The sequence below is a fragment of the Panthera onca genome, chromosome E2 (genome assembly GCF_046562875.1).
Source record: "Panthera onca isolate mPanOnc1 chromosome E2, mPanOnc1 haplotype 2, whole genome shotgun sequence".
Lineage (NCBI taxonomy): Eukaryota > Metazoa > Chordata > Mammalia > Carnivora > Felidae > Panthera > Panthera onca.
The window spans coordinates 12,402,047-12,428,959 of NC_138353.1; the positions used below are offsets into that span (position 1 = coordinate 12,402,047).

A 26,913-nucleotide genomic window follows, 5' to 3' on the forward strand; every position below is an offset into this window, starting at 1 on the left:
GACAAGATCTACTTTGCAGTGGTTGTGGTCAAAATCTAAGGGGATGCCCATGGATAATTGGGACATGACAGCCGCTCAACGTGAATGGGCCATTGTCACAATCCCCATGAGCAAATGAGGGGTGAGGGCACCTACTCAAGCTTGTGTGTCTCATGAATGGAGAGCCCGGAGCGTGACTCCCAGCCCCATCAACCATGAGGCCATTCTACCTCCCAAACACACAGGTGTTGATGAATTTAACAGAAAAAACACTCAAGGCAAAGCTGAACCAGGAAGAATTCTCCAAGCTGTGGAGATTGGGGAAGACTCCCTGGAAGAAGTGAATCTTAAGCAAACCCCTAAAGGAATAAAGAGGTCTTGGCCAAGAGAAGCAGGAGGAAGGGCATTTTAGGCAGAGAAGACAGCTTGGACACAGATCTAGAGGTAGGAAGGACCACGGGGTGTGCAGGAAACTTATGTGAACACGTGAACTTCACACATACGGAATCCTACAGCATGTCCTCTTGTGCACGTGCTTTACAATGTCTTTCCACAACCTTTCCACCCAATCCTCCCAATGACCCCAAGAGGCACACAAGAAAGGGAGTTGCATCCCCATTTGGCAGACAAGTTGCCCAAGGCATGGTGAGAGATAGTGATTCTCAGAGTAAGTGGCAGAGCGAGGATGGATCCCCACCTCTTCTAACTTCCTTAACAGGCAGCCTTATGAAGAGGAAAGCATCTCAGAGATGCCTCTACCTTCTGAAGAGGTCCAGGGGAGAAGGGTTCTAGACATCTACATATCCTGACATAAAAGGGGAAGCTGGATGTCAATATCCATTCATTCATCATATTTATTGAGCACCTGCCATGTGCCAGACGCTGTTCAAATTTCTGAGCATACGACAATGAATGAAACAGGCAAGAAAGTCCCTGCTTAAGGCGCCTGGGTGGCTCAGTCAGTGGAGCGTCTGATCTTGGCTCATGTCACGATCGCCCGGTTTGTGAGACTGAGCCCTGCGTTGGGCTCTGTGCAGACAACTCAGAGCCGGGAGCCTGCTTCAGATCTTCTGTCCCTCCTCTCTCTCTGCTCCTCCCCCATTCATTCTCTCTCTCTCAAAAATGAAAAAAAAAAATTTTTTTTAAAGTGTCCCTACCTTCAAGAAACTGACCTTTCTAGTGCAGGAAGTAGACTTTGGGTTTTATTGCAAATGTGGTTCGAAGATGGGATGGTCAGCCTGATGTGTCCACTTGGCTAGGCTGCAGTCTCCATTATTCATTCAAACACTAGTCTCAGTGTCATTGCAAAGGTGTTTTGTAGATGTGATTATAGTCCATGGTCAGTGGACCGTGAGTAAGGGAGATTATGCAAGATCATCTGGGTGGGCTTGATTCAGCCAGCTGAAAACTCCTTGAAAGCACAGCTGAGGCTTGCCTGAAAAAGAAATCTGCCTGTAGACAGCATCTTCAGCCCATGCCCAAGAGTTCCAGCCTACATCTCCTGACAGCCTACTTTATGGATTTTGAACTCGCCTGGCCAGCGTGCACAATCACATGAGCCAATTCCTTGCCATAAATCTCTTAATACATATCTCCGGCTGGTTCTGTTTTTCTGGCTGATTCCATAGTGACACAGAATCCTTTGGAGAATTTACATCAGGGGGCTTCCATGTTTTACATAAATATATATTATATAATATTATATGTATAGTATATTATTATATCTTGCATAATGTGTACATAATGTTATGTATTATAATATGCATATATAATTTTAAGCATGTATAATTCAATTTCATTGAAACATGAAATACATAAAGTAAAATGCATAAAGCCATTTTTCCATATGTATACCCCTGAGTGACCTCCACTAGATCAAGATACAGAACACTTCCAGTCCCTGTCCACAAATCCTCCCACATAGCCCTTCACAGACACTTCCTACCCTGGAGGTAGCCATTACTCTGACTTCTAGCATACATCAATTTTGCCTAATATTGAACGTCATATAAATGGAGTCAAAGAGCATGTCCTCTTGTGTATGCTTAATGCTTTCCATTTAAAAAAGATCCCTGTGGCAAGAATGGAAACAGGGCTTGTGAGGCGGCTACTGCACCAGTCCAGGCGAGTAATGATTGGGATAGCCACAGAGGTAGTGTAAGGGATTAGATGAGAGACGGGTTTTGTTGGTAGAGCTGACAAGACTTGATACATTGGCTGACGAGTATGAAGGGGGAAAAAAAAGACTCAAGATGATTCCAAGGTTTTGACCTGAAGAATAGGGGAAATGGTGGTGCCATTTACCAAAGAGAGGGACAGATGGATGGGAGTGAGAATCAACAGTAGGATGATTGGACATGTTGAGTTAGATTCTGCTTAAACTAAAAGCATTTCTGTTTGCACAGAGCCCTTCCTTGGGACACAGAACACGTGAGTATACCTGGGTATATTTCCCCAACGGACATTGGTTTATATATTTCCTCCAAAAGACATGTCCTAGAATGTTCCTAGCTGAAGAGTTCATAATAACCACAAACTAGAAACAACCAAAATAACTATAAACAGCAGATAAATTGTCCCTCATCACATAGTGGAGTGCTATACAGCAATGAGAATGAACAGTCTGCTCCTACATGCAACACCATGGATGAGTCTCGCAAATGATGTCAAGCAAAAGGATAAGACACACAAGAGACCATTCTGTACGATTCCATTTATAACAAGTTCCAAACTGGGCAACACTAAGGTATACAATTAGAAGTCAAGATTCTCAGTGGCTGAAAGAGAGGACAAGAGGATTTCTGGGGTCTGGTCCTTGTGTTTCTTGATCCAAGAATTCACTCAGCTATTTGCTGATGATTTGTGTTCTTTCTATATGTATATTATTTTCCATAAAATGTTTTAAATTTTTATAATAGTTTTTAATTTTTTTTATTTTAGGGAGAGAAAGAGAGAGAGAGAGAGAGCGAGTGAGGGAGGGGGCAAAGGGAGAGAAAGAGAGAAAGAGAGAGAGACACTTCCAAGCAGGCTCCACACTCAGTGCAGGGCCTGATGCGGGGCTCAATCCCACAGCTCTGAGATCAAGACCTCAGCAGAAACAAAAGTCGACACTCAACTGACTGAGCCAACCAGGTGCCCCTAAAATTTTTTAAAAAGCACTTTCTTGGTGCAGAAATGACAAAATGGGTGGAGTGGAGAAAACTAACACATACCCCTGTCTTAAAGTTATTTATTTGGTTACAACCAATGAGCAAAGGGATAAAGAAGACTTCAGTTAACCATCTCAAGACATGAACCCCTTGCATGTTAGGTAATGTGTTAAATGTAAAGGAGTGACTGAGTGAATAGATCCAGGAAACATGGTCTCTATTGTGTTGACTGGTTGTGAATTATCCAAATGATGCTTAGTATCATTACTATCTGCGTTCTGACCTAAACAGACTTAAACTTGTGCGTCATTCGTTTTGCCTATCTCTTCACACATGTCTCTTTCTCATCTTGATCTGTGGTCATTAACCCTTTTTTATTACCCACCCAACAACTAGCCATTGCAATTTCCTAACTGCAGTGCATGAGAAATATTTGGTCTTGATGACAAGGAAAAGGCAGTGGAGAGGTAGGGTGGGTGCTATCGACAAAATGTTCATTTATGAACATCGGGACTACCACCACTATGGATATAAAATAATGAAGGGAAATAAGAGGCAAGATTAAAAGCAGGATTGATAGGTAGATGAAAAGATAAAAAGGAAGAAAAAAGAGGAGGAGGAAAACAAGTGAAGAAGAAAATATGCATACCTATTATAGTTCACATTTCTGTAATTGGTCACAAAGCCATAGTTGATATGAAATGTATGATTTCCTCCTTCCATTACTCATTCCAGGTTTCCTTTGCCCTCAGCTAGAGAGTGTCCTTTAACAAGTGGGGTGACCCAAACACTCATTCCTAAAAGGTCTAAATCCTTAGTGGTCTGGTTTTTTGTTTTGTTTGTTTGTTTGTTTTACCATTGGACATGGAGCCTCTGAGAAGTGCTCCAGGGAATGTCTTCGGTTCCAGACATGCCTGTTGGCTCAGTGGCATGAGGAGCCCCAAATGCCCAGGTGGCAGGCTCACCTTCAATTCACTGGAAACACTGCTGTGCCCTCTAGTGGAAGCATTCTTTCCTTGGGAACCAAGACCTCCAAACAAGCAAAGCTCACGGTCGTGGGACCAGGAAGCAAAAATTCTGCAAGAGGGTTGTAGGTGAGAGGACTCCCTGCCACCCCCTGATACCCAGACCCATGTATTCAGGCTGTGGGGGAGACAGCACTGTATAATGGTCATCATCTCAAAGCTTATGCTGCACCCTGTAAGACAGAGCCCCATCCTTTCAGGGTGTTGACTCTCAGTGGGCAACAGTAACTCAGTCCTCCCATTGTTTTATCAGGTGAGCTTCTTTTAGGTGAAGGGGTATGAGGTAAGACCAATGAAATCCATGAGCATGAGCCCTCTGCCCCCACTTCATTCACTGTATAGAGAGGCCCCTGGCCAGAAGGAACACTGTGTGGAACACTCCGTGGAGGAGAAGACATTCTGCAGCCCTGAGAGGGGATTTATGTAAGGTGGGAGAAGAAAGGAGAGCCCTTAATCCTCTAAGTGTCCATTTACACGCAGACTACTGCTTCAGACACAGATCTTGGAAATGAAGCTGAAAGATGGTAAGGGAACAGCATTCAATTTACCAAACTTAGATTTATACACCCTGGTATCCATCATTCATTGTGATCCTCTGTTCCTGGCCATGCTCTGGGCACTGGGGCTACAGAGGTGACTCCCTGGCCCAGAGGAGCTCTTAGTCTGATGCAAGGGAGGCAGACCCACACTCGGACAGCCACAAGTTATGATGGAGGGGCATGCACATACAAAAGAAGACAGAGTTGGAGAGGGTGCCAGAGGAAGGAGAACCTGGTGACAGGTCTTAAAGCATGCCATATGGACAGAGAAAGGAACAGCATTCCAGGCAGAGGGATTAGCCAATGCAAAGATAGAGGACACAGAAGGAGAAGTAATCTCAGGAAAGGGTCCACAAACATTTGTAATTCACTCTTCTGTGCTGGGTGATCCTGGTAAATCCTACACTTGAGAAGTTCTTGGTCTGATGGGGGACACAGGCTAGAGCCCAGGTGACTATAATCCCAGACAGATCAGGGCAGTATATAGGGGAATGGTTGGGCTGGAAGGGCTAGCAGATAAAGAAGAAACCTCTGATTGAGGGTTGAAGCTATGGAGCATCAGAGCGGCTTTATAAAGGACAGAAGGTGTGCTGGGTCCTGAAGGTGAGTAGAAGGTCATCGTATGGACAGAGTAGGGAACATTCCAGGCAGAGACCAGCCCATGCCAAGCCCTCAGGAAATATTTGTTAAATTGCAAGAAGACAGCAGGACAAACGCAGGAGCAAGTAAGACACAGAGGCAGCTGCAGGGAGGGAGAGTCAGCAAACATTTATAATCTATGCCGTGCTGGGTGATGCCAGGGACCCAGCAATGAGTCAGACCCAACCCTGCCCTCCTGGTCTGGAAGGAGACAGTGAAAAACCTGGAGGCTCACGACTGGTAAAGCATGAGGTGTGAGGGTGTAAGGGAGCTCCAAAGGGGAAGACCAGGGAAGGCTGATAGGAATTAGTCTCCTAGAAGACATCTAAATAACTAGTAGGGATTGGCAAAGGAGCAGGAGGAAAGGCATTCCGGGTAAGGACAGTATTCATAAAGGCTTGGTCCGTGTATACAGTGTGAGGAAGGGAGGTGAGGATGAAGAGGGTGGCAGGGTCCCTGGAGGGCCTAAAATAGCAGGTGAGGATAACGTTTCTGAACTTTTCCCTACAACCAGTGGGGATCCGTGGAAGGGCACAGATCGGGGGAATGGCATGGTGGAAGCCGGATGATGGGGAGCTCTCCCTGTGACCATGCAGGGGGCAGACCAGGAGGGATGGGAGATGAGGAGGGAGGCTGGTCTCTCGTTCTTGGTCTCTAGGGCCAGGGTCCACTTAGTGTTGAAGGGCTGGAGGGAGAAGGAGAGACTAAGAAAGCACAGTGCGTGAGGGCTGTGGGTTAGGAGGAGCAAAGTTCCTTGTAAGTGGGGAGGGTGATTTCCTCTGGAAGCTGGGAAGAGAATGTTGTCATAAAGGAATGCACAGAAAGATTCTGGGGAGTAGCAATATTCTCCCTGAGAGTCCATGGTGATTTCATGGGGGTTCACAATATAATTATTTGTCCAAAATATACCTCTGAATGTTATGTACTTTCTGCACATATGGTATTTTCATACAAAAAAAAAAAAAAATTAATGCCAACAGCAAAGTTAAGGCTAGAGCCCAGGTCTTTGGACTTCCACATTGTGGCTTTTTAATCTTTGGTGGTGGAGGTCAGAATAGGGGCTATCCCTGGTGTATCAGTTGGGACAGAGTACCCAAGAACCCAGTGTGGCAATGGAGGTGCCCTATGGCTTGATCAAGGTGGTGGTCACACGCGTCTATACACAGGTAGAGTTGCATCAATCTGTACACTTAAGATTTGCAAACCTTACGACATGTAAACCATACCTGAATGAAAAGAAACAAAATTGAAAATACGACATATAATTAAATGATATCATGTCTGGGATTTGCATTAAAATAATAGAGGAAGTGAGGAAGTGGGCGGAGGCATAGGTGAAATGCAATTAGCCATGAGCCGGTAGTTAAGTGGGTACGCTGCCGTTTACTATACCCTTCTTTTCGCTTCTGTATGTTTGAAGTGTTCTAAAATAAAAAGTATATATATGAATGTATGTATACATGAATAGATAAGCAGATAAACAGTTAGGACAAATACCTAGTGAACTCGCAGTGACCCAGGCACTCCGTCCTTTGGGAACTCAGATGTCTGCCTTCTCTCAGTGATCCAGATGTCCCGGTGCCTAGATCTACCACACACACACATCACTCCTTTGCCAAGATTCCCCTGACCTCTTCCGCTTAATGGAAGGGAGAGCCCTAATCAGCACCAAGGACAGATCCAGAAGATTGGGTCTCAGAACCACAGACAGCAACTCAACTAATGGGGCAGGGGGAGGGACAGGGGAATGAAGAAATGACGTCCTTCCCATCTCCAAGATGGTGTGGCACAGGGTAAGAGGGTAGAGTATAAGGAGAACCAATCAGTACCATTGAATAAGAGCATTCCTTCACAAATATCCATTAAGCACCTCCTATTGCCGGACACTGTTCTGAAACTGAGGATGGCAAGATCCCTGTCCTAAACAATTAGACAAATAAGAAAACAGGATTATTTAGATAGTCCTAAGTGCCATGAAGACATAGAAATTAAATACGATACCGTATTCTTTATGGAGCAGGAGGGGACCATTTTTGAAGAGATGGTCAAGAAAGATGCTATATTTGAGCAAAGAACTGAATGAAGTGAAAGAATGATTCATGAGGAGATTGGAGGGCAAAACATTCAGGCAGAGGGATAAGCAAGTGTCAAGATCCTGAAGCAGGAAAGAGCTTGGCAGGTTTGAGGATCAGCAGGAAGGCCAATGTAGTAGAGCAAAGTAAATGGAGAGAAGGTGACAGGAAGAGTATTGGCAAGATAGGAATAGACATACAGAGAGAAAGAAAGAGAAAAAAAGTATTAGAGATACAGATTGAAAGAGTCAAGGAAGACCCAGAGGTGAAAAGAGAAGCAAAATGATACTATCTGCAATTTATAAAGTGCAATTTCCATTATCTACTCCATTATACACACACATACACACACAGAGTTGATCCTTAAATAACATGGGTTTGAACTGTGCAGACTTGCTTATACACAGATATTTTTTCAACAAATACAGTACACTACTATAAATGTATCTTCTCTTCCTCATGATTTTCTTAACATTTTCTTTTCTCTAGCTTACTTTATTGTAAGAATACAGTATATAATACATATAACATACAAAATATGCGTTAATCAGCTGCTTATGTTATCAGTAAGGCTTCCAGTCAACAATAGGCTATTAGTAGTTAAGTTTGGGGGGAGTCAAAAGTTATACGTGTTTGTTTGGGGGCAGCTGGGTGGCTCAGTCCGTTAAGCGTCCAACTCTTGGTTTCAGCTTAGGCCATGATCTCACAATTTCTCGAATTCAAGCCCCGTGGTGGGTTCTGCGCTGAAAGTGCAGAGACCGTTTGGGATTCTCTCTCTCTCCCTCTCTCCCTGTCCATCCCTCACTCGAGCTGTAGAAATAAATAAACTTAAAAAAAGTTTACATGTGGATTTTTCAGCTGTGTGAGGGGTCCGCACCTCTAACCCCTCATTCTTCAAGGGTCGACTATATACATATTGATATGTATACATATATTTTTTTTATCATGGGAAACTTCAAACCTGAAACTGAACAAAAGAGTATGATATTTATTGTTATTATTGGGTAACAAATCACTACAAAATTTAGTGTTTTAAAATGAAAAGTATATTATTTCTCCCTACCCTGAGGGTTCACTGCATTTCTGCTTGTCCCTCCAGAGGTCACTCATGCAGCTGCATTCACTTGGGGCTAGTCTGGGGCTATTGGCCAGGCTGCCTTGATTCCCTCCTGCATGGCCTCTCCAGGGGCTTCCTCACAGCATGTTAGTCTTAGAGTTCGAAGAGAACAAAAGCAGAAGCTTCTTGTTCTCTAAACAACTGGACCTCAAGCTGGCCCACCATCATTTCTGCAACAAACAAGTCACAAGCCAGCCAGCTTGAGGCCACATGGCAGCACAGATGGGAGGAAACACTGGCAGCCAGTTTAGAGACAATGTACCCCAGGTGCTTAACATATACCAGGTCCTGTGTTGAGGACTCTGGATATTCACCTGATTCTCAAGCAAGCCTGTGACGTGGGTATCATCATGCCCCACTTTGCAGGACATAACAGCTAAGGATAGCAGAGCTAGACAGACGTGAACACAGGTCTGTTGCTAACCCAGGCTATATGTGTGTTATATTCCACACAAAAATAGGGGCCACGGCAAGGTTTGAACCAAGGTCTGTGAACTCCCAGATAATGAGATACAATTAATTATATAATATTTAGAATTTGATATATATACATATAAATATATATATAATTTAACATAGTTTTTAATTGGTCTGGAACAGAGATATATAAGGGATAAAATAAACAAAAAAAGAGAAAGAAAAAGGAGAAAAGAAGAAGGCATGCACTTGGAGACAAAGACCAGGAGAGAGAAACTAAACAGCAAAGCCAGTGAGATACAGAGAGAGAAGCAAAGAGAGAGACACAGTGAGGGAGATTAACGCAGCCACAAAACTTCCTTAATCTGGAAGCAACATGAGGGCAGGAATTGTGCCTGTTTTTCTTAACTGACTGAGCCACCCAGTGGGGGGGGGGGGGGGGGGGGAGGGGAGGAGGGGCAGAGAGAGAAGAGAGAGAATCCCGAGCAGATTTCCCCAAGTCACCTCAGAGCCCGAGGCAAGGAAGAGGGACTGGAACTCACAAACCGTGAAATCATGACTTGAACCAATATCAAGAGCAGGACGCTTAACCAACTGAGCCACCCAGGCACCCCTTGTCTGCTTTGTTTTTACTTCACCCTCAACACTTAGAGGCACTCAGTAGGTGTTCAATATATGTTGACTGGAAACTAGTCTGGACAAGTAGATGCCTGCAGTTCCCAAAGACACCACTAGGTGGCGGTATCTCATGCCCTGAAGCCTGCAAACGCCTAGTTCAAAAAGAACAGCAGTGGAGGATTTGCCTCCACAAGCCTCTGACTTTCTTGAAGGATGTCTTCCTCCCGGCCCGGCCCCGCCTTTCCCTGCACAAGCCCGGGGCGACGAGTGACCTTTCCGCCTGAGACACCCTCTTCTTCACTCCCCTCCACCACCCTGCCCAGTTAAACAACTCTTTGTCCTTAGCCCCTTCCGGCTGGGCCCCAAGGCACCTGGGTCCTTTCCAGGCCCGGAGATGGGGCTGGGACGAAGGTGGGGCAGCTGGGACAAGGCCAAGGAAAAGTCCCAGGGACTTTGGAATCAGTTCTTCTAGCCTTCCTGGACCAGGAGTATATGATCCAACCCCTTCCTCCCTCACACCCCAGTCTAGGCCCCCAGCCCCTCCCCCCTCAGACCCAGAAGTCCAGCCCCCAGCCCCTCCTCCCTCAGACCCAGAGGTCCAGGCCCCCAGCCCTTTCTCCCTCAGACCCAGGAGTCCAGGCCCCCAGCCCCTCTTCCCTCAGACCCAGGAGTCCTGCCCCCAGCCCCTCCCCCCTCAGACCCAGAAGTCCAGCCCCCAGCCCCTCCTCCCTCAGACCCAGGAGTCAGGCCCCCAGCCCCTCCTCCCTCAGACCCAGAAGTCCAGCCCCCAGCCCCTCCTCCCTCAGACCCAGAGGTCCAGGCCCCCAGCCCTTTCTCCCTCAGACCCAGGAGTCCAGGCCCCCAGCCCCTCTTCCCTCAGACCCAGGAGTCCAGGCCCCCAGCACCTCCTCCCTCAGACCCAGAGGTCCAGGCCCCCAGCCCTTTCTCCCTCAGACCCAGGAGTCCAGGCCCCCAGCCCCTCTTCCCTCAGACCCAGGAGTCCAGGCCCCCAGCCCCTCCTCCCTCAGACCCAGAGGTCCAGGCCCCCAGCCCCTCCTCCCTCAGACCCAGATGTCCAGGCTCCCAGCCCTTCCTCCCTCAGACCCAGGAGTCCTGCCCCCAACCCCTCCTCCCTCAGACCCAGGATCCAGACCCCCAGCCCCTCCTCCCTCAGACCCAGCCTCCAGTCCTGCACCCCCTCCTCCCTGAGACCCAGGAGTCCAGACCCCCAGACCCCGCCTCCTTCAGACCCAAGAGTCCAGGCCTCTAGTCCCCGCCTCCCTCAGACCCAGACTCCAGCCCTGCACCCCCTCCTCCCTCAGACCCAGGGTTCCAGGCCCCAGCCCCTCCTCCCTCAGACCCAGGAGTCCAGACCCCCAGTCCCCGCCTCCTTCAGACCCAGGAGTCCAGGCCCCCAGCCCCTCCTCCCTCAGACCCAGGAGTCCAGGCCCCCAGACCTCTCCTCCCCTCAAAGTCCCAATCAGCAGCCCCACCCCCTCCTCTGAGGTGGGCAACCTAGGCAGGGAGGTCCTCTGGTATTCCTCCTCCCTCTCTTTTACAGAGACCCCTCTCCCTCTCCACTCCCCCCTTCAGGGTTGGGACCGAGGGCTGAGTCACAGGAAGCTCTGGGGCCCTGAGTCACCCCCACCCCCCGGCTCAGCCCCTCCCTGGGCTGGAGGGAGCTGGCTCTGGAGCCGTGTGTCCTACCGACTGACCCCCACATCCCAGAACTTCCGTTCGGAGGCAAGTGCCTTTCCCACTGTGACCTCATTGTTGCCCACCCTGGCCTCTCCCGAGGCCAGCCTTTGCTCCGTTTTTCTGTCTGAGTTGGTCTCTTTGGAGACAAAACTTCTGTCTGCTCTAACTTCCACGTCTTGATCCCAGCTTCTGCTTTCCCCTCACCGCCACATCTCCTCTCTCCATCTCTTTGATTTTTTTTCAAATTCTCCCCTCTCCATCTGTCTCCCTCTCTTGGATTGTTCCCCCTACCCCATTAGTTTTCACTAAGGTCTGCACTGAGGCATGGCTGTGCAGGGGCCGGGGCTGGAGGTCTCGTTTCCATGGCCTCTGACCCGGGCATCCGCGGCCTCTGCCTCTGGCCTCTTGGCCCTGAGTGGGCCTGGGTGGAACTAGAAAGGGCAAGGCTGTCCCCCAGCTGTGCTGGTGGATAGAGGAGACCAACCGAGGCAGAGACAAGCATGGAGAGGCCCAGAGGGAGAGGCAGAGCCAGAGACAGAGAGACAGAGAGAAAGAGAGAAAGCCAAAGGGAGGTCTGGAGGCAGGGAGACAGTGAGACAGAGAAACTGAGTCACAGACAGAGACAGAGAGACCTAGGGTCAGCAAGAGACAGGGACATGGAGAGAGAGCACAGACAGAGATGGAGACAGAGAGACAGTGACAGGAGACAGAATGAAAGAAACACCCGAGGGGCACGAAGAGGCCGAGAGACAGAGCCAGAGAGAGAGAAATGGAAACAGGCAAATGAACAGAGAGTCGGGGATACTTAGACTTGAGACAGAGCCCCAAGACATAGAGATGAAGGCATAGAGGAGAGAACAACAGAGACAGGGAAAGGCAGCGACCAAGGCAAGGCAGGACCTGGAGGCTCCCAGAGCAGGAGAGGCTGAGGGAGGGGCCCGAGGTGAGGCCTAGGAACCAGAGAGGGAGGACAAGAGGCGCAGAGAGACCCGGGCCAGGCCACAAGGGTGGCGGCTAGCGGGGGGGGGGGGGGGGGGGGGGGGGGGGTCGCCCGGGCTGCTGCAGCCTCAGGAGTCCCCAGGGGCAGTGTTTTCTCCCCGCGGGCATGCGCATGGTGTCTGGGTGTGCCTGGGGGTGTCCCCATCACTCTCCCGCTGTGTTGCACCCCGAGGGGGGAATCACAAGTGTGCCCTGGAGCAGGCATGGCACCTGCACGAGCTGTGCTGTTGCCACCCGGTGTGTCCGTGTGTACCGTTTGGCGTTGCTGGGTGTGTCGCCAGACGTGTTTGTGCATGAGTGTCTCGATTCCCTGTGGCTGGTGGGGCCGTGTCTCTTCGTGACATATGACATGGGAGGGAGAGGGGTTCCATCTGCGAGATCCCTGCAGGTGCGGGCTGTGTCCCGGAGGTCAGCGTGTGCAAGGTGTGTGTCTCATGGTAGCGTGCCAGTGTCTCCTCGTGTGTGGCCGGAAGACGGTCCCGTCTGTGTCCAGATGCACACGGCCAGGTCCGTGTGTTATCTCGGTGCTGCTGCGTGTGGTGGCATTCTGCATCGTGGGTCACCCTAGGAGTCACCGTGCGTCACTCTGCTCGCATGTGCCGTTCTGTAACGTCGCTGTGCGTTGCGTCTCGTTATGGGGCTTGCGTGTGTCATGGTGAGCTGTCATTCAGAGATGCAACCCTGTGTGTCATGTCTAGGCGTGTCCATCGCGGGGGCCTCTCCTTTCCCCGCCATGAACACAGCCTGGGTGCCCGCGCGCAGAGCGTGCTGTTTGTGTGGCTGTGTATTCTGTTGCACTGGAGGGCGTCGCCCCGGTGGTGTGCGTGCTGTCGTTGCGGGCCCGGGTGTTGGCCGGGCCAGTGGATCACATCTGCTGTTTTATTGCGACGCACGGTGTTTTGTGAAAGATGGTGCCGGGAAATACTGTGTCGGTGTGCTTTGTGTCATTCTGTGTCCGTGTAGGACTCTGTGTATGTTGTGTTTGTGTGTTGGTGTGGCCATGCGTGTTGGAGTGCATCATGCACCGGGCCGTGTGTGGGTGTAGTTCGGATGTGGCTTGTCAGTCAGAGGAGATACTGCATGCCCTACTCTGCGTGTTGCATTTAGGCGTCGTGGTCCGGGTAGACTGTGCCCCAGCTGCATGGGGCTCCCTCCCCCGTGGGGCACCGCTCTGGGTTCTGTCCTCCGTGATGCACCAAAATAGAGCAGGATGTCTTACTCTGGGCATGTGCTGTTTGGGGCTTTTTCTATGTGTCGCTGTGCAGTGTAGGTCTCTCCGTGGGTCCATTCATGTTGTTCTAACTACGCATCTGAATGGCACTGTGCCCCGGGGTATACTGTGTGGCACAGTCAGTCTGTCTGTGCTGCAAATCATTCTGAGCCTGTGCGCCCGGGTCGCCAGGTGCTATGATGTGGATCGGTGTGCATTTCTCTCTGTGCTGGGGCTGGGGGACGGCCACAGGTGTGTCCCTAAACGTGGTGCGTCTGCACACATTGGGTGTCATTCCGCGGGTGTAGAATGTTTGGGACACTTACTAGCGCATTGTTTACATAGATGTGTTGAGTGTGGCATCTGGGTGTCACTGAGTCAATACATATTGTGTGTCTGTGGGAAAACTGGTATGTGTTATGCTAATGTAGCTGTGGCCGTGCACCGTGTGCAGGGGTCTGGGTGTGGCTATTTGTGTCGGAGAATGTTGCATCCGTTTTGATTGTCATGTTTGTGCCTGTGTGTGGACAATATTTGGGTGGTCACGTGCGACCCGGGGCAGTGCCTGCCTCGCTGAGTGCCGGCGTGGGTCACACCGCATGTGTGGTGTCTGGGTGTGGCTGTGGGTTTCAGAGCTCATCGGGAGTTGTGAGTCACTCGGTGTAGGTTGTGTTGTGTGCCCATGTGTGTTAGGTTCCGTCTCCGGCCATGCCGTGTGTGAAGGTTCATCACCCCGCGTCTTGTGGTGTCTGGGTGGGGCTGAGTGAAGGTGTGTGTTACAGGGCGCAGACCGTTGTGTGTGACAAAACCTATTGTGTCCCAGAAGCATGTGTCTTTATCCACGTGGATGCACGCCTCTTCCTTGCTCTGCCCCGAGACACACCCCGGTCCCTCCTTAGACCGAGAAGGGAGGTTGGGGAGCCTCCCCTCTGCCCAAGGGCCACGCCAGTCCCTCCCCGCCCTGCCCAACCGTCACCACCCCCAGAGGGCACAGACTCCCTCCGTGCCTCAAAGCAAGAGCCCCAGAGCGAGGAGCAGAGCAGACTGAGGACCTGCAAGCCACAGTGGCTGCCCTTTGTGTGCTGCGAGGTGGGGGACCCTGGGCAGGAAGCTGGCTGAGCCCCAAGACCGCAGGGGCCATGGGCGGGGAGCTGGTGCCAGGCCTGGGGGCCCTACAGCGGCGAAAGCGGCTGCTGGAGCAGGAGAAGTGGCTGGCTGGCTGGGCACTGGCACTGGCGGGAACTGGCATCGGACTCATGGTGCTGCACGCGGAGATGCTATGGTTTGGAGGGTGCCCGGTGAGTGGAACTCTTATCCTGGGTCCTGGGAGGCTGGGGGCTGAGGGAGGAGGGGCTGGGGGGAGAGACTCCTGGGCCTGAAGGAGGAGGAGCGAGGAGACCTGGACCCCTGGGTCTGAGAGAGGAGCCGCTGAGGGTCTGGAGCCCTAAGTCTGAGGGAGGAGGGGTGAGGGGGTCTGTGCTTCTGGGTCTGAGGAGGCGGCGGAAGTCCCAGACTCCTGGGTGTGAGGGAGGAGGGGGCTGGGGGGCCGGACTCCTAGGGCCCAGGGGAGGTAAATGCTCAGGGCTCTCTCTGCAAAAGGAAGGGAAGAGGGGTCACAGTGTCTCAGTATTTGAAGGTTTGCAATTGGACAGCTGGAGGTCCAGGACCCCTGGAGGCCAGGGGGCGGCTGATCAGATCCTCCAGTCTCCCAAGAGCCCATTAGAGGAGAGATAGCCTCAGGGTCAGTGAAGGGAGGGTGGGGAGAAAAACGAACTTCTTCCAGTAGGCGGCGGCTCCTTGGTCCTTATCTAAAGTCTAACCTTTACCTAGTGGCTTGGCTGCAAAGGGCTGAGAGCCCAAGAAACTGGCTGGGGTGGGGGTGGGAAACAGAAAACCACCCCTGCCCCTCCGCATGTCTGTCATTCCCAACCTCCCCACAGTCTACCTGCTATTTAGTCTGAGACATAGTGGAGAAGTAGGTGTGCAGAAGCCTGGACTCGTAGGTCCCAGGGGAGGAGGCTGGGAACCCAAGCTTCTGGGTCTGAAGAACGAGGCTTAGAGCGCCTTTGTGGGAAGGGGGCCCGACCGAGGATAGTGTGAGTAGGAAGGAAAAGGACAGGTGGGGCCAGGACAGGTCTGAGCAGGCTCTGGGCGCATTCCATCCCGGGTCTGGGCAGTGATGGGGCAGATGGAGGACAGGGGTCAGGATCCGTGGACTGAGGACAGAACAGAATTGCTTAACCGGAAAGGAGGGGTTGGAGAACTGTCTGGGGTAAGGGATGTGGAACTGGGCTGGCTGGGGGGGACTGACTTGAGGACCGGGTTGGGGTGATTCCTGGAGGAGGGAGGCTCAGGCTTGGATTTGGGGGCAGGGGAGGAGGGCAGTTCCGAAGGGATCAGGAGCCACATGCAGGGTGAGAGCAGGCTGGCTTCCTCTGGCCGGGCAGCTGAGGCCAGGGCAGCGGGGACAGAGGGGGTGGGGCCACCGAAGCCCATGCCAACAGGAAGCATGGCCAGAGCCTACCCGCCGCTCCCACGCTTCAGCACCCCGCCCAGGGGAGGTGAGGACGTGAGCTCCACAGATGGGAAAGGACAGGGGGGTCTTTCCTACCCCACTCCCTCCCTCCACCTTCTCACCTCTCATTTCTTCCTTCCCTCTGCTGCCTGCCAGGCTGCTGCCTGTGGCAGTTGGACTCTGGAGAAGGTGCTGTGGCTTTCTGAGCCTCAGTCTCCCCATCTGTAGACTGGGGGTGAGGGTTCAGATACGCGGCCCTAAGGGTCCTCCTCAGCCCCCTTTCCACTTGTGCCTTGACAACATCCATCCCTGCCCCCCACCTCCATCTCAATCTTATGGGCTCATTTTGCAGGGCCCCGGACACCTGCTGGGGGGGGAGGGGCTGGAGGAGAACAGGTGCAGGGAACAAGATGGAGATATGAGCAGGGGGAGGGGCGGAGAGAGGCACAGAGAGGCTGCCACTGAGCGACAGAGACGCAGAGAGACTGAGATACACAGAGAGACAAAGGCGGTAGGAGACAGAGACAGAGATGCAGTGAGAGACAGAAGTACAGTCACACAGAGAGACAGCGAGAGCTCCCCAAGTGAGCTGCACACAGGGAGATGGAAAGCCTGGCAGAAACAGAGGCCCTCAAACACAAATAGAGATAGAAGCAGAAGCATCCCCAGAGACTGAGTCAGGGATTTGGGGGAAGAGAAACCGGCAAAGTAGAGAGGGCCACCAGAGAAGTGGGGTGCTGTGTGGGCAGGGGGTGTGTCTACTGGAGTCTGAGACACACTGAAGAAAGAGACAAGGGAATTAGGGAGACTTAGCAGGATGAAGGGGTAGGGGAGGGCTAGGAACAACAGCACCATTGTTCTGGGAGGGGTGGGGGGGCAGGCCCCCTGGGGCGGGAAACTGGCCCTCTTCCCCTGCACAGAAGGTGGGGCCCTGGCCCCAGGGGAGCCAGCAGCCATCTGAGAGGGGAAGTAGGTGCTAAGCTCAGCGTGGGAGCCCAGGTGGTCCCCTCCCCACTAACAACACTCCTCAGGTGGGGACCCCTCCCCACTCCTGCTATGGTATCCAGCAATCCCAGTCCCGCCTAAATCCCTCCTTCAAGAATTCTAGATCTCTCCAAGGTATTGCCACACAAAGAGAGGGGGGGAAAAAAATCTCTCCGTGGTTTCTGGAGGCCATGTGCTTCCGGCCAGATCTGCCCTGGGCTTAGAGCCAGGAGAGAGAGCAATGGGAAGGAGACGCAGGGGACAGGACTCAGTGGCCTTCCTCAGAGCTGGGGCTGGGGTCTCAGGGACCCAGTGCCCTGGATGGAGGGGGGTGCCATTTACCCCTTGGGTACTGAGAGATAATCTCTAGGCTCCTTGGGGGAACAGAGAAGACGGTAGAACCTTCTAGGGCAGGTTGCTTTCTAGGGCAGGACCAGCTGTGTGAGAAGGGAAGAGGGGGGAACTTCCTAAAGGCCAGGTGTGTGTTTCTAGACCCCACCCCCACACACTTGAGGAACAGTTTTTTGATGGGGAGGGGGTTGGGGGAATTTAAAAGGGATTGCAAGGTCCCCCCTCAGGTGTGGGTCCTAGGAGAGTGGCTGAAGAGGAGGCTGTCGGGCTGGGAAGGAAAAGGGCACTCTCCCTGGGGACCCTATGATGGTTTTGAGAGTTCCCCCAAACCGAGACATCAGGTAGAACCAGGTTTTGGTGGGGGGAGGGGGGGGAAGGGGGGAGACAGGCAGGGGGATGGGCGGAGGAGGCCAGGAAATTGGGAACTGAGAAGGGATGGCATTGGGGAGGAAGGTAGAGGGGGCCTGGAATCTTACCCCATTTTCTATCCCTCCCAACAGTGGGCGCTCTACCTGTTCCTGGTTAAATGCATGATCAGCATTTCCACCTTCTTGCTTCTTTGTCTTATCGTGGTATTTCACGCCAAAGAGGTCCAGGTAGGGCGGGCCCCACCCCGGGGGCCCCTTCCTTGCTCCCCCCCAGCCCCCACCACACCCTGTCGGCTCACACTTTCCACACTCCTCCTCCTGGTCTGAGTAATGAGGTTTCTCCACCCTAAGATTTGTCCACAGCCTCACCCACCGAGATGAGAATAACCACAGACAGACAGACAGAGCCTCCTGGAGCAACCCAGTCCCGTGCTCCATTTGCAGCCCTGGGGTGCTGAGAACTCTCACCCCCAGACACCCCCACTCCAGGCCCAGCCCCCCCCCCCCCCCAGATCTCTGTCCTCCATCCTTGAGGCCCCACCATTCCAGGCTTTGTGCCTGAAGGTCCCTCCCTACTCCTGAGCTCCCCACCTCTCTGACAATTACCCTCTAGACCCGGTGGGGGGTGGGTGGGGTATCTTTCCACCCATCGCCCCCCTCCCATCTCATATCTCATCCAGACACTCAACTCTCCACCCCTCTCCCCTCATCCCACCCCCCACATCCCAGGATCCTGTTGCCTCTATCCCTTCCCCCTTTACCCTATAAAATGGGGGTTATTGGCCATATGTAATAATTCCCCCTGTGATGCCCACTCAGTAAAAAGTACGTATTATCATTAACAGCAGTCATTCAAAAGGTGAAATGGCCTCGATTTATAGCTCAGCTGTGCTGCTACACATGGGGGACCTGGGCCTCAGTTTCTGCATCTGTAAAATGGGCCTCATAATGCTTTCAATCTCACTGTGTTGTGAGCATTCCCTGAGTCATAACATGGAAAGGAGAGAGAGTAGTGCCTGCCACGTCCAAAGTGCCCTGTAAAATGTCACCTATAGCCATTGCTAATGGTGTGCGGTTTACAGTTAGTTACTACCCGTGTCCCCAGAAGCAGGAGGTGGAGAGGGCTCCGTGGATGTGAACTGTAAGCTCCAGGGAGGCAGGGGTTTCTGTTTTCCTCACCTGTATCTTCCATATATAGAACAATGTGGGGCACACAGAAAGTTCTGGAAGTGGGCTGAAACTGGGGGTGGGGGTGGGAAAAGGTGCAGAGACGCCCTCCTCAGATCCTGTCCCACTCCTTCCTCACCCTCCCCAGTCCCACCTGCCCGACCTGTGCTGCCTCCCTCCCCCCCTTCCCCCGCACCCAGGGCCCCCCCGGTGGGCGCGTCTCCCTTATCTTCGGACGCAGGCAGACGCAGACAGGCAGGCGGCCTCTTGACCTTCGTGTGACCCCCTGCCTCCCCACTCTGTCCCCTCCCCGCAGTTGTTCATGACCGACAACGGGCTCCGGGACTGGCGCGTGGCGCTGACCGGGCGGCAGGCGGCGCAGATCGTGCTGGAGCTGGCCGTGTGCGCTCTGCACCCAGCGCCGGTGCGGGGTCCGCGGTGCGCTCAGGGTTTAGGGTCCCGGTCCGCGGCGACGCAGTCCTGGCCGGGCTTCCTGGATGAGGGGGAGGCGCTGCTGTCGCTGGCCATGCTGCTGCGCCTCTACCTGGTGCCCCGCGCCGTCCTCCTGCGCAGCGGCGTCTTGCTCAACGCGTCCTACCGCAGCATCGGCGCCCTCAACCAGGTCCGCTTCCGCCACTGGTTCGTGGCCAAGCTGTACATGAACACGCACCCCGGTCGCCTGCTGCTCTGCCTCACGCTTGGCCTCTGGCTCACCACCGCCTGGGTGCTGTCGGTGGCCGAGAGGTGAGGGTACTGGGGGTGGAGGGTCGGGGTACCTGGAGCATCCGAGGGAGCCGCTTACAGCCACAGCTTCCCTGGATGGCGGTACAGCTTGGGCCCCTTGGGGGCAAAGCGGAGGAGAAAGCTGTTTGTCCACACTCATCCACTGGGGTGGGAGGAACCAACTGACCACTTCCAGTCTCCCCAGACACACACAGGCCCTAGCAAGCCCTTCCCTTCCCACTCCCACACCTGCCCTGTCTCAGGTTTCCAGGCATCTATTCAGTCTCTGGTGCCTGGCCAAGGGTTGCCACTGCCCGGTTGGAGGTCAGTGACACCTCTTCCGAATTAGCACAGAGATGCTCTGTGGGCAGTCCCTGTGATCCTGGGACAGGGGGTGATTTGGGGCTGCTCTGGAAGGAAATTCCCTGCCGGGAATGGATACAGGATTCCAGGCTGCCTGCTGGACAGACTGGATGCTGGGCCCGTAGCCTTTCAGGGCCTCAGTTTCTCTCTCTTACAGATAAAGAAAGCGAAGGTACTCTTAGTCGGTGTTTCTTAAAGTGTGGTTCCCGGACCAGCAGCATCACCTGGGAACTTGCTGCAAATCCAAATTCTCAAGCCCTACCCAGACCTACCAAATTAAAACTCTGGTGGGTGGGGCCAAGCAATCTGTTTTAACAGGTGATTCTGATCCCTGCTCAAGTTTGGGAACCTCTGGTTCAGTACCTCTGGCAAAGGATTCTTGAAAAGAGGCAGGGAATGACAAGCACTGGCTTTAGATCCTTCCTCTCTGACCCTCTGTTCCTTCATCTGTAAAATGGGTGTCAAATCCCACCGTCTTTCAAGTCTCCCCAGCAATTCTAATCTTTCATGATTTTCAACTCCTTCATCTTGCAGAATCTGTTTTCCTCCCACCATGTTTCTCATTTGAAAAATGGGAGGGTGGGGAGGGGGTCAAATTTCTAAATCCCAAGACAGAAGTCCTCAAACTTGAATGTCCCTCTGGATGAAGGGAGTGGGAATTAACAGTGTAAAATCAGTCCCTGCCTCCAGAGAGTAGTGGCTGTGATGGGTCTAGGGGCATCATGAATGAAGCTTTCCCTGCTGACCCCGATGCAAGTGGTCTGTGGGCTTGAGTTAGACAAATCAGGATCTTCAATCCCTTCCATGGCTGGAACTAAATGTCTCCTTCCGTGAAGTGAGGGGAAGGGAGGACAGGGTCCTGCCTTTTTAGTCTTGATGGGGCCACCCATAGGCCATACAACATCTTTGTAGACATTAGAAAAAGGGGCCCCTGGGGTGCCTGGCTGGCTCTATAGGTGGAGCATGGGACTCTTGGTCTTGGGGTTGTGAGTTTGAGCCCCACATTGGTGTAGATTACCATAGATAGATAGATAGATAGATAGATAGATAGATGATAGATAGATAGATAGATAGATAGATAGATATAGATATGTAAATTTTTTTTCTTTCTTTAAGAAAAAGGCTCCCCTTCCTCCGGGTAGATGGGATCACTGTCAGGGTGGACAAGTGGACTTTGGGCTGGGTTTCTGCCCCCTCTCAACCCTCCAACAATACACTCTGAAAGCAGCAGTCCTGGTAACCTAGCTAAAACCAAACAGGCTTTGGAATTGGTTGGATCCAGGTTCAAATTCCATAGCCCAGAGTGGCTGAGCCTCTCTTGCCCAGCTCACACAGCAGAGAGGAAGCCGGGCAGGCTCTCCAAAGCCCAGAACTTACTGACTTTTTCTCTGTTTCTGGGGACTGTAGGTGTGTTGGGAAGGAGAGTATCAGACATCATGGAAACCCCTGGGGTGAGGTTTCAGAACTAACTCCTCTTTCCCCACAGGCAGGCTGTTAATGCCACCGGACACCTTTCGGACACACTGTGGCTGATCCCCATCACATTCCTGACCATTGGCTATGGGGACGTGGTGCCAGGCACCATGTGGGGCAAGATTGTCTGCCTCTGCACTGGAGTCATGGTGAGTACAGCCTCCTCAGGGACCCTACCCCTGTCCCAAATTGCTCATCCTCTGGGCCCCAAGAAATCATGGAGCCAACAAAGGCATTCAAGGACACTCCCGAGAAACTTGGGTGTCTGGACACCCACTGCCCCATTTCCTTACAAAACCCAGGAATCCATCCCATACGTCCTTGCTCTCTTTGGAACCTAGGACCCTAGGCTTCACCGTCCTCAAGAAAATAGGCCCCTGACTTCCCAGCCCTATTTCCTTCCGGAATCCAGGAATCCAGCCCTGAGCCTCATGAAGCCTCAGGCACCCTGCCCCTCACACCCCTACCCTCTCAACTGTCTAGGACACAGACACCTGATTTCCCAGTGCTAGGCTCCTCCAGGATTCAGGAACCCAGTCTCCAGCCTCCATTAAGGCTATAGATTCATCAAAAGCATGCCTGTAGGGTCAGGCTGCCTGGGTTCAAATCCTGTTTCTGCCACTTCAAAGCAGGGATCAAGCCTTATAATCTCCTAGTTTCTTCATCTATAAAATGAACATGCTGATATTAGCATATTCCTCATGGGGTTCCTGAGATTAAATTAATTAAACCACATAAAGGGTGTCAGACAGCACCGAGCACGTAGGAAACGTTCAGTATATGGGTTAGGGGGTGGGGGTGAGAGGGCTGTTATTTGTTAACTAGTCCCAAGCATCCAGCTGTCCCCACCCTAGCTCCTCTGTTCTCAAGGATGAGGCAAAGGGTCCCCAGAGCTAGCCTCCTCCTGAATCCTGACATCTACCAGCTTTCTTTCATAGACCCAGGCATCTAGTTCCCCCCACCTGGTCCCTAGCCCCATCCAGGACCCAACACTCATGGCCTTGGCCTTCACCTCCTCATGAGATATGGCTCCTCCCACCCTCAGGGACTTGGGCTGCCAGCCCCCAGCCCTGATATTGTCTCAGAAAGGACATGCTGCATCTCCAAGCCCTGGGCCCACTGGTGATGGATGGGGTGATAGTTAAGTGTGATCCCCTCCCCAGGGGTGAGTCTTTGGGACCAGCAAAGAGGGGTAGAGGTTCAACCAAGGAAACACTCCCAAAAGGTCAGGAACCCTCAGGGCTGCCTGGGACCTCCTCCCTCATTTGACACAAGGAGAAACCTTGGTCAAGGAGAGACCTAGAAAGATCAGGCAATTTTCACTAGAGCTTACAGCCCAACTCCTGGCTGAGAGGTTCGCCAGCATAATGGAATAATCATAGCCAACTTTACTGAGCACATACTCTGTGCCAGTCTCTGCTCTGAACACTTTCCAGGTGTTAACTTAAGGAATCCACAGGGTCATACTGTGAGGGCGTGCCCATTTCACAGGAAGAAAGTGAGACACTGAGAGATCAAGGAACGTGCTCAGAGCTGGGCTTTGAATACAAGCAGTCGGGGAACCGATGTTTGCCAACAAGTAAATTGTTCAGAGGTTTTGTGAGCTGAGATACAGCTTGGGGAAGAGGAAGGCTCCAGAAGAAAATTTATTGTAAGGAAGCACAGCAGGTGCCACTGAGCAGCTGATGGGTCAGAGGCCTTGGGAGAAGGGAGAAGCCTACGGACCAAAGCGCTCAGGCAGCTGAGGCACAATGAGGCCAGGCTGAGTTGTCTGGAGGCAAAGCCTAGACCTTGAAAGGCTCTGAAAGCCAGGCTAAGAAGTTTGGGGCAGGGGGAGCCTAGATTAGGGTAAGGGGGCAGGGTCATAATTGTTAGATCTCCCTGAGGTCAAGGTCAGGAGAGGGGAGGCTGGCGATGGTCCAGGAGGGAAGGGACGTGGCCAGGAGTGGGCAGGAGCCACAGGGGTGGGAGGAGGTTGAGGGATACCCTCAGTGATCTGATTGTCAACTGGGTGAGAGCAATGGGGAGGCAGTGGTGGGGACTGCCCCTCGCCCAGAATCTCTCCTTCTCCAGTCACGCCCTTAACGAAAGAGGACGTTCTGGTGGTATGAATGCTACACACGAGTGGGACTCAGACATGTGACTTGTGATCCTAAGCTCTACCCCTCACAGCTGTGGGACTGTGGTTCTCCCTGGGCCCGCTCACCTGTCAACTAGGGGTGGTCTTGCCTGCCTTCTGTGGCTGTTGTGAGGGTTCGAGGAGAGAGTTTGGTGGCACAGGAGCCCCAGAGGCCTCCTGTCATCGCGTCTGCTGTGCCCACAGGGGGTCTGCTGCACAGCCCTGCTGGTGGCCGTGGTGGCCCGGAAGCTGGAGTTTAATAAAGCAGAGAAGCACGTGCACAACTTCATGATGGACATCCAATATGCCAAAGAGGTGAGGATGGGCACATGGCACCCACAGCACACGCCTCCCTCAGACCCAGGAGTCCCTACCCATCTCCTCCTGCCCCAGCCTCCAACCCTCCCTTCCCTCAGACCAGGGAGTCCAGGCCCCAGCCCCTTTCCCAGAGCCCTAGGGGTGTCTCCGCTGACACCGTGCCCACCCTCAGATGAAGGAATCAGCTGCCCGAGTGCTGCAAGAGGCCTGGATGTTCTATAAACACACACGGAGGAAGGAGCGTGGAGCTGCCCGAAGGCACCAGCGCAGGCTGCTGGCTGCCATCAACAGGTGAGGGCCTCTCTGTGCACATCTCCTCCATTCTGCATAGTGTGTGTGAGCGAGCGTGAGTGCGTGCCCGGGTCAGGACACACATGTGCGGTCTCACCGATGTCCACCTAGACCTCATAGTGACTCTGATGATTCATCTTGCACGTCTCAGTGTCTGTGGGTCCGTGCCACTCCACATGTGGGTCAGGATACCTGGGTCTCTACCTGGAAGATGGGCTCACGGGTGCAGCTCTCTGGAAACCCTTCCCCACTGCTCCGTATCTCTGTGAGTCTCTTCTCCCCTTATCCATCCCTGAGCAAGGGTCACTTCTAACCTCGCACCTCTTCCCACAGGTTCCGCCAGGTGCGGCTGAAACACAGAAAGCTCCGGGAGCAAGTGAACTCCATGGTGGACATCTCCAAGGTACCAGGGCCCGGTGGGAGGGGTCTGGAAGAAAAGGGAGTTCGGGGCCACGGCACCGGTAGGGAAATCTGGTCCCGGCATACAGAACACCGGCAGGGGTCTGGCACACACACGCACTTGACAAAGGTTTGTGGTTGAGTGAATGAGTCAGTAGTTTCTTAAACTCATGTAGGGGACAGATCCCTTTTAAACTTAAATCGTGTAAGAACTCCAGCATTTAGTTTTAAATCATTTTTATTGTCATGTTACATGTGGACAGATAACATTCCTTCTCTCTTAGACAACAATAAAACCAAAGCAAACATACGAGCCAAATTCAAACATACATGGCAAAACCAATAAAATGCAAATTAACACGGACACAGACCGATGCCATCATTTCAGGGAAGTCAGTCTCTGCTGTGATTGTAAAGAGGGGCCCAGGGCCACGGGTGCTTCTGCCCTGGGCACGCTGGCCTGGCCAAGGCAGACTCCACTTGCCATTCTTCTGCTGGGGCCACCTGATTCGGCCAGTGATTGGGGTGGTGATGTCACATCCCTTGGCTTGGCTCACAGCGCCTTTTGCTTATCCGGTGGCCTTTGCTTTTTCTCATTAGCCCGAGACAATTCAAACAGTGACCCTTGGTGCCAATGCCATGGTAAACACAGTCACAGATGCAGGCCCCTAAACTGCACGGCAGGTCTCAGTGAGGAGGTGGTGGCCTAGATCTGCCAGAATTGGCAGGTCATAATTTCTGAAGATTATCCGGCCAAAAAACATAGAATTCAAGAATTCTCATAGAAAGCTCACACACCCTCAAGGATGAAGCTGTGAATCCTCATCTGAGAAGGTAATGAAAAAGCTACGTGCATTCTGAAGTCATTCATCAATTCCACAAATGTTTAGTGAGCACCTACCTTCTACGTACTAAGCCTTATTCTAGGTGCTGCCTTGGGCATGTCATTTTAACTGCTCTAGGCCTGTTTACATAGCTGTAAAAATGGGAACAGAATTCTCACTCCCCGCGCTTTTAAAGAGTGTTTTAAACCATGTAGGGAAAGCACTGAGCCAAGTAGCTGGGATAAGGGGAAGTCTACCTCACCCACTGATACCTCTGACCCGCTCTGCCCAGATGCACATGATCCTGTGTGACCTGCAGCTGGGTCTGAGCAGCTCCCATCAGGCCCTGGAGAAGCGGATGGATGCACTGGCCCGGAAGCTGGACACCCTGACTGAGCTGCTTAGCAATGCCCTGGGGCCGCAGCAGCTTCCAGAACCAAGCCAGGAGGCCACGTAGCTGGTGAGGGGGCTGGACTCAGGCAGAACATTCTGGAGAAATGGTGCCCGTGGATAGCGCCCCATGGGGCTAAGGGGCAGGGGATGGTCTTGGGGACAAGGCTACCCTTTCTCTTCTGCTGTTTGGAAGACAGGACTCAAGTTTGGGGCTGGACTAGCAGGAAAGGAAGGAGATAGTCCTTCTCTTTGCTGACCCTCAATATCTCCTCCCTCTTTCTTTGCTTGGTCTGCCTGCCTGTCTCTGGGCATGCTCTCAGTCTCTGCGCAAATGCCCAGTCTCTTGGTGGCAGGTACACCCACCCTCTTCCTTCCTCCTCTGTCCACTGGTGTCTGTCTCCACCTCAGTGTCCCTGCTGTTGCTCTCCCTCTGGTTTCTGGCCTGCCTGTCTAGCCATGTCTCTATTTGTCTCCCCAGGACCCATGGAGGAAGAACCAAGCTACTTTCCCCAGGATTGAGGTCGAGGACATTGTCCCTGCTACTCCTGACCCAGCCCTACGAATAAAGCACCTCGAGTGCAAGGACCGAAGGGGGCCCCACCTTTGGATGGGCTCGCTCACGGATGGCTGCTGGAGGAGACACTGGCTCAAGGAGAAGGGCCGTGGCCACACACACACACACGCCCACCCCCTACCCCCAACAGGAAAATGGTCACTACTACCCTACATACCCTCGACAAAACATCCTCACTATGCTGCTACGGATGACCTCCAGCTTTCAGTTAGAAAGGGAGGTGCCTGGGGGGGTGAGACTTCTGGGTCCCAGAGGAGGAGGGGACCGGGGGTGGGGGTGGGGGGCCCAGAGTCCAGGATCCTGGGATGCCTCAGTTACCGCTGGATAAGGGAGCTGAAGGAACCAGGCCTGAGGCTGAGAAGAAGCAGCGCCCTCTGGCGGGAGAGCAAGGAGAACACAGTTTTCCAGAGCTGCAGAGTATCTGGTGGGGAGAAGGCGGGTGGGGGGCACAACTCACCAGTCTCTGCTCTTAACTTTGTAATAAATGTTAAACAAAGCCAGAAGAAGTTGCTGTTTCTTTCTGAACATATGTACACTCCCAACAGGCAGGTCATCCAGTGGAAGGCCCCTGTCTGGCCTGAACCTTAGT

At 52.7% G+C, this 26,913-nt stretch overlaps 1 protein-coding gene across 1 annotated transcript; it reads left to right on the forward strand.

Moving 5' to 3' along the window:
• Nucleotides 1-12,331: 12,331 nt before the first annotated feature.
• On the forward strand, nucleotides 12,332-26,766 carry KCNN4 (potassium calcium-activated channel subfamily N member 4). Its single transcript, XM_060651366.3, has 9 exons — nucleotides 12,332-14,760; nucleotides 17,813-17,908; nucleotides 19,164-19,591; nucleotides 21,420-21,555; nucleotides 23,730-23,840; nucleotides 24,016-24,134; nucleotides 24,468-24,537; nucleotides 25,650-25,817; nucleotides 26,229-26,766. The coding sequence occupies exons 1-8, from the start codon at nucleotides 14,602-14,604 to the stop codon at nucleotides 25,812-25,814; spliced, it is 1,284 nt and encodes a 427-aa protein (XP_060507349.1). The 5' UTR covers nucleotides 12,332-14,601; the 3' UTR covers nucleotides 25,815-25,817; nucleotides 26,229-26,766.
• Nucleotides 26,767-26,913: the final 147 nt, after the last annotated feature.

Coding starts and splice junctions, on each gene's coding strand:
- KCNN4 (XM_060651366.3), top strand. CDS start 14,602: ATGGGCGGGGAGCTGGTGCCAGGCCTGGGGGCCCTACAGCGGCGAAAG. Junction 17,909..19,163: donor TTCACGCCAAAGAGGTCCAG/GTAGGGCGGGCC, acceptor CCCTCCCCGCAG/TTGTTCATGACCGACAACGG. Junction 23,841..24,015: donor ACATCCAATATGCCAAAGAG/GTGAGGATGGGC, acceptor GCCCACCCTCAG/ATGAAGGAATCAGCTGCCCG.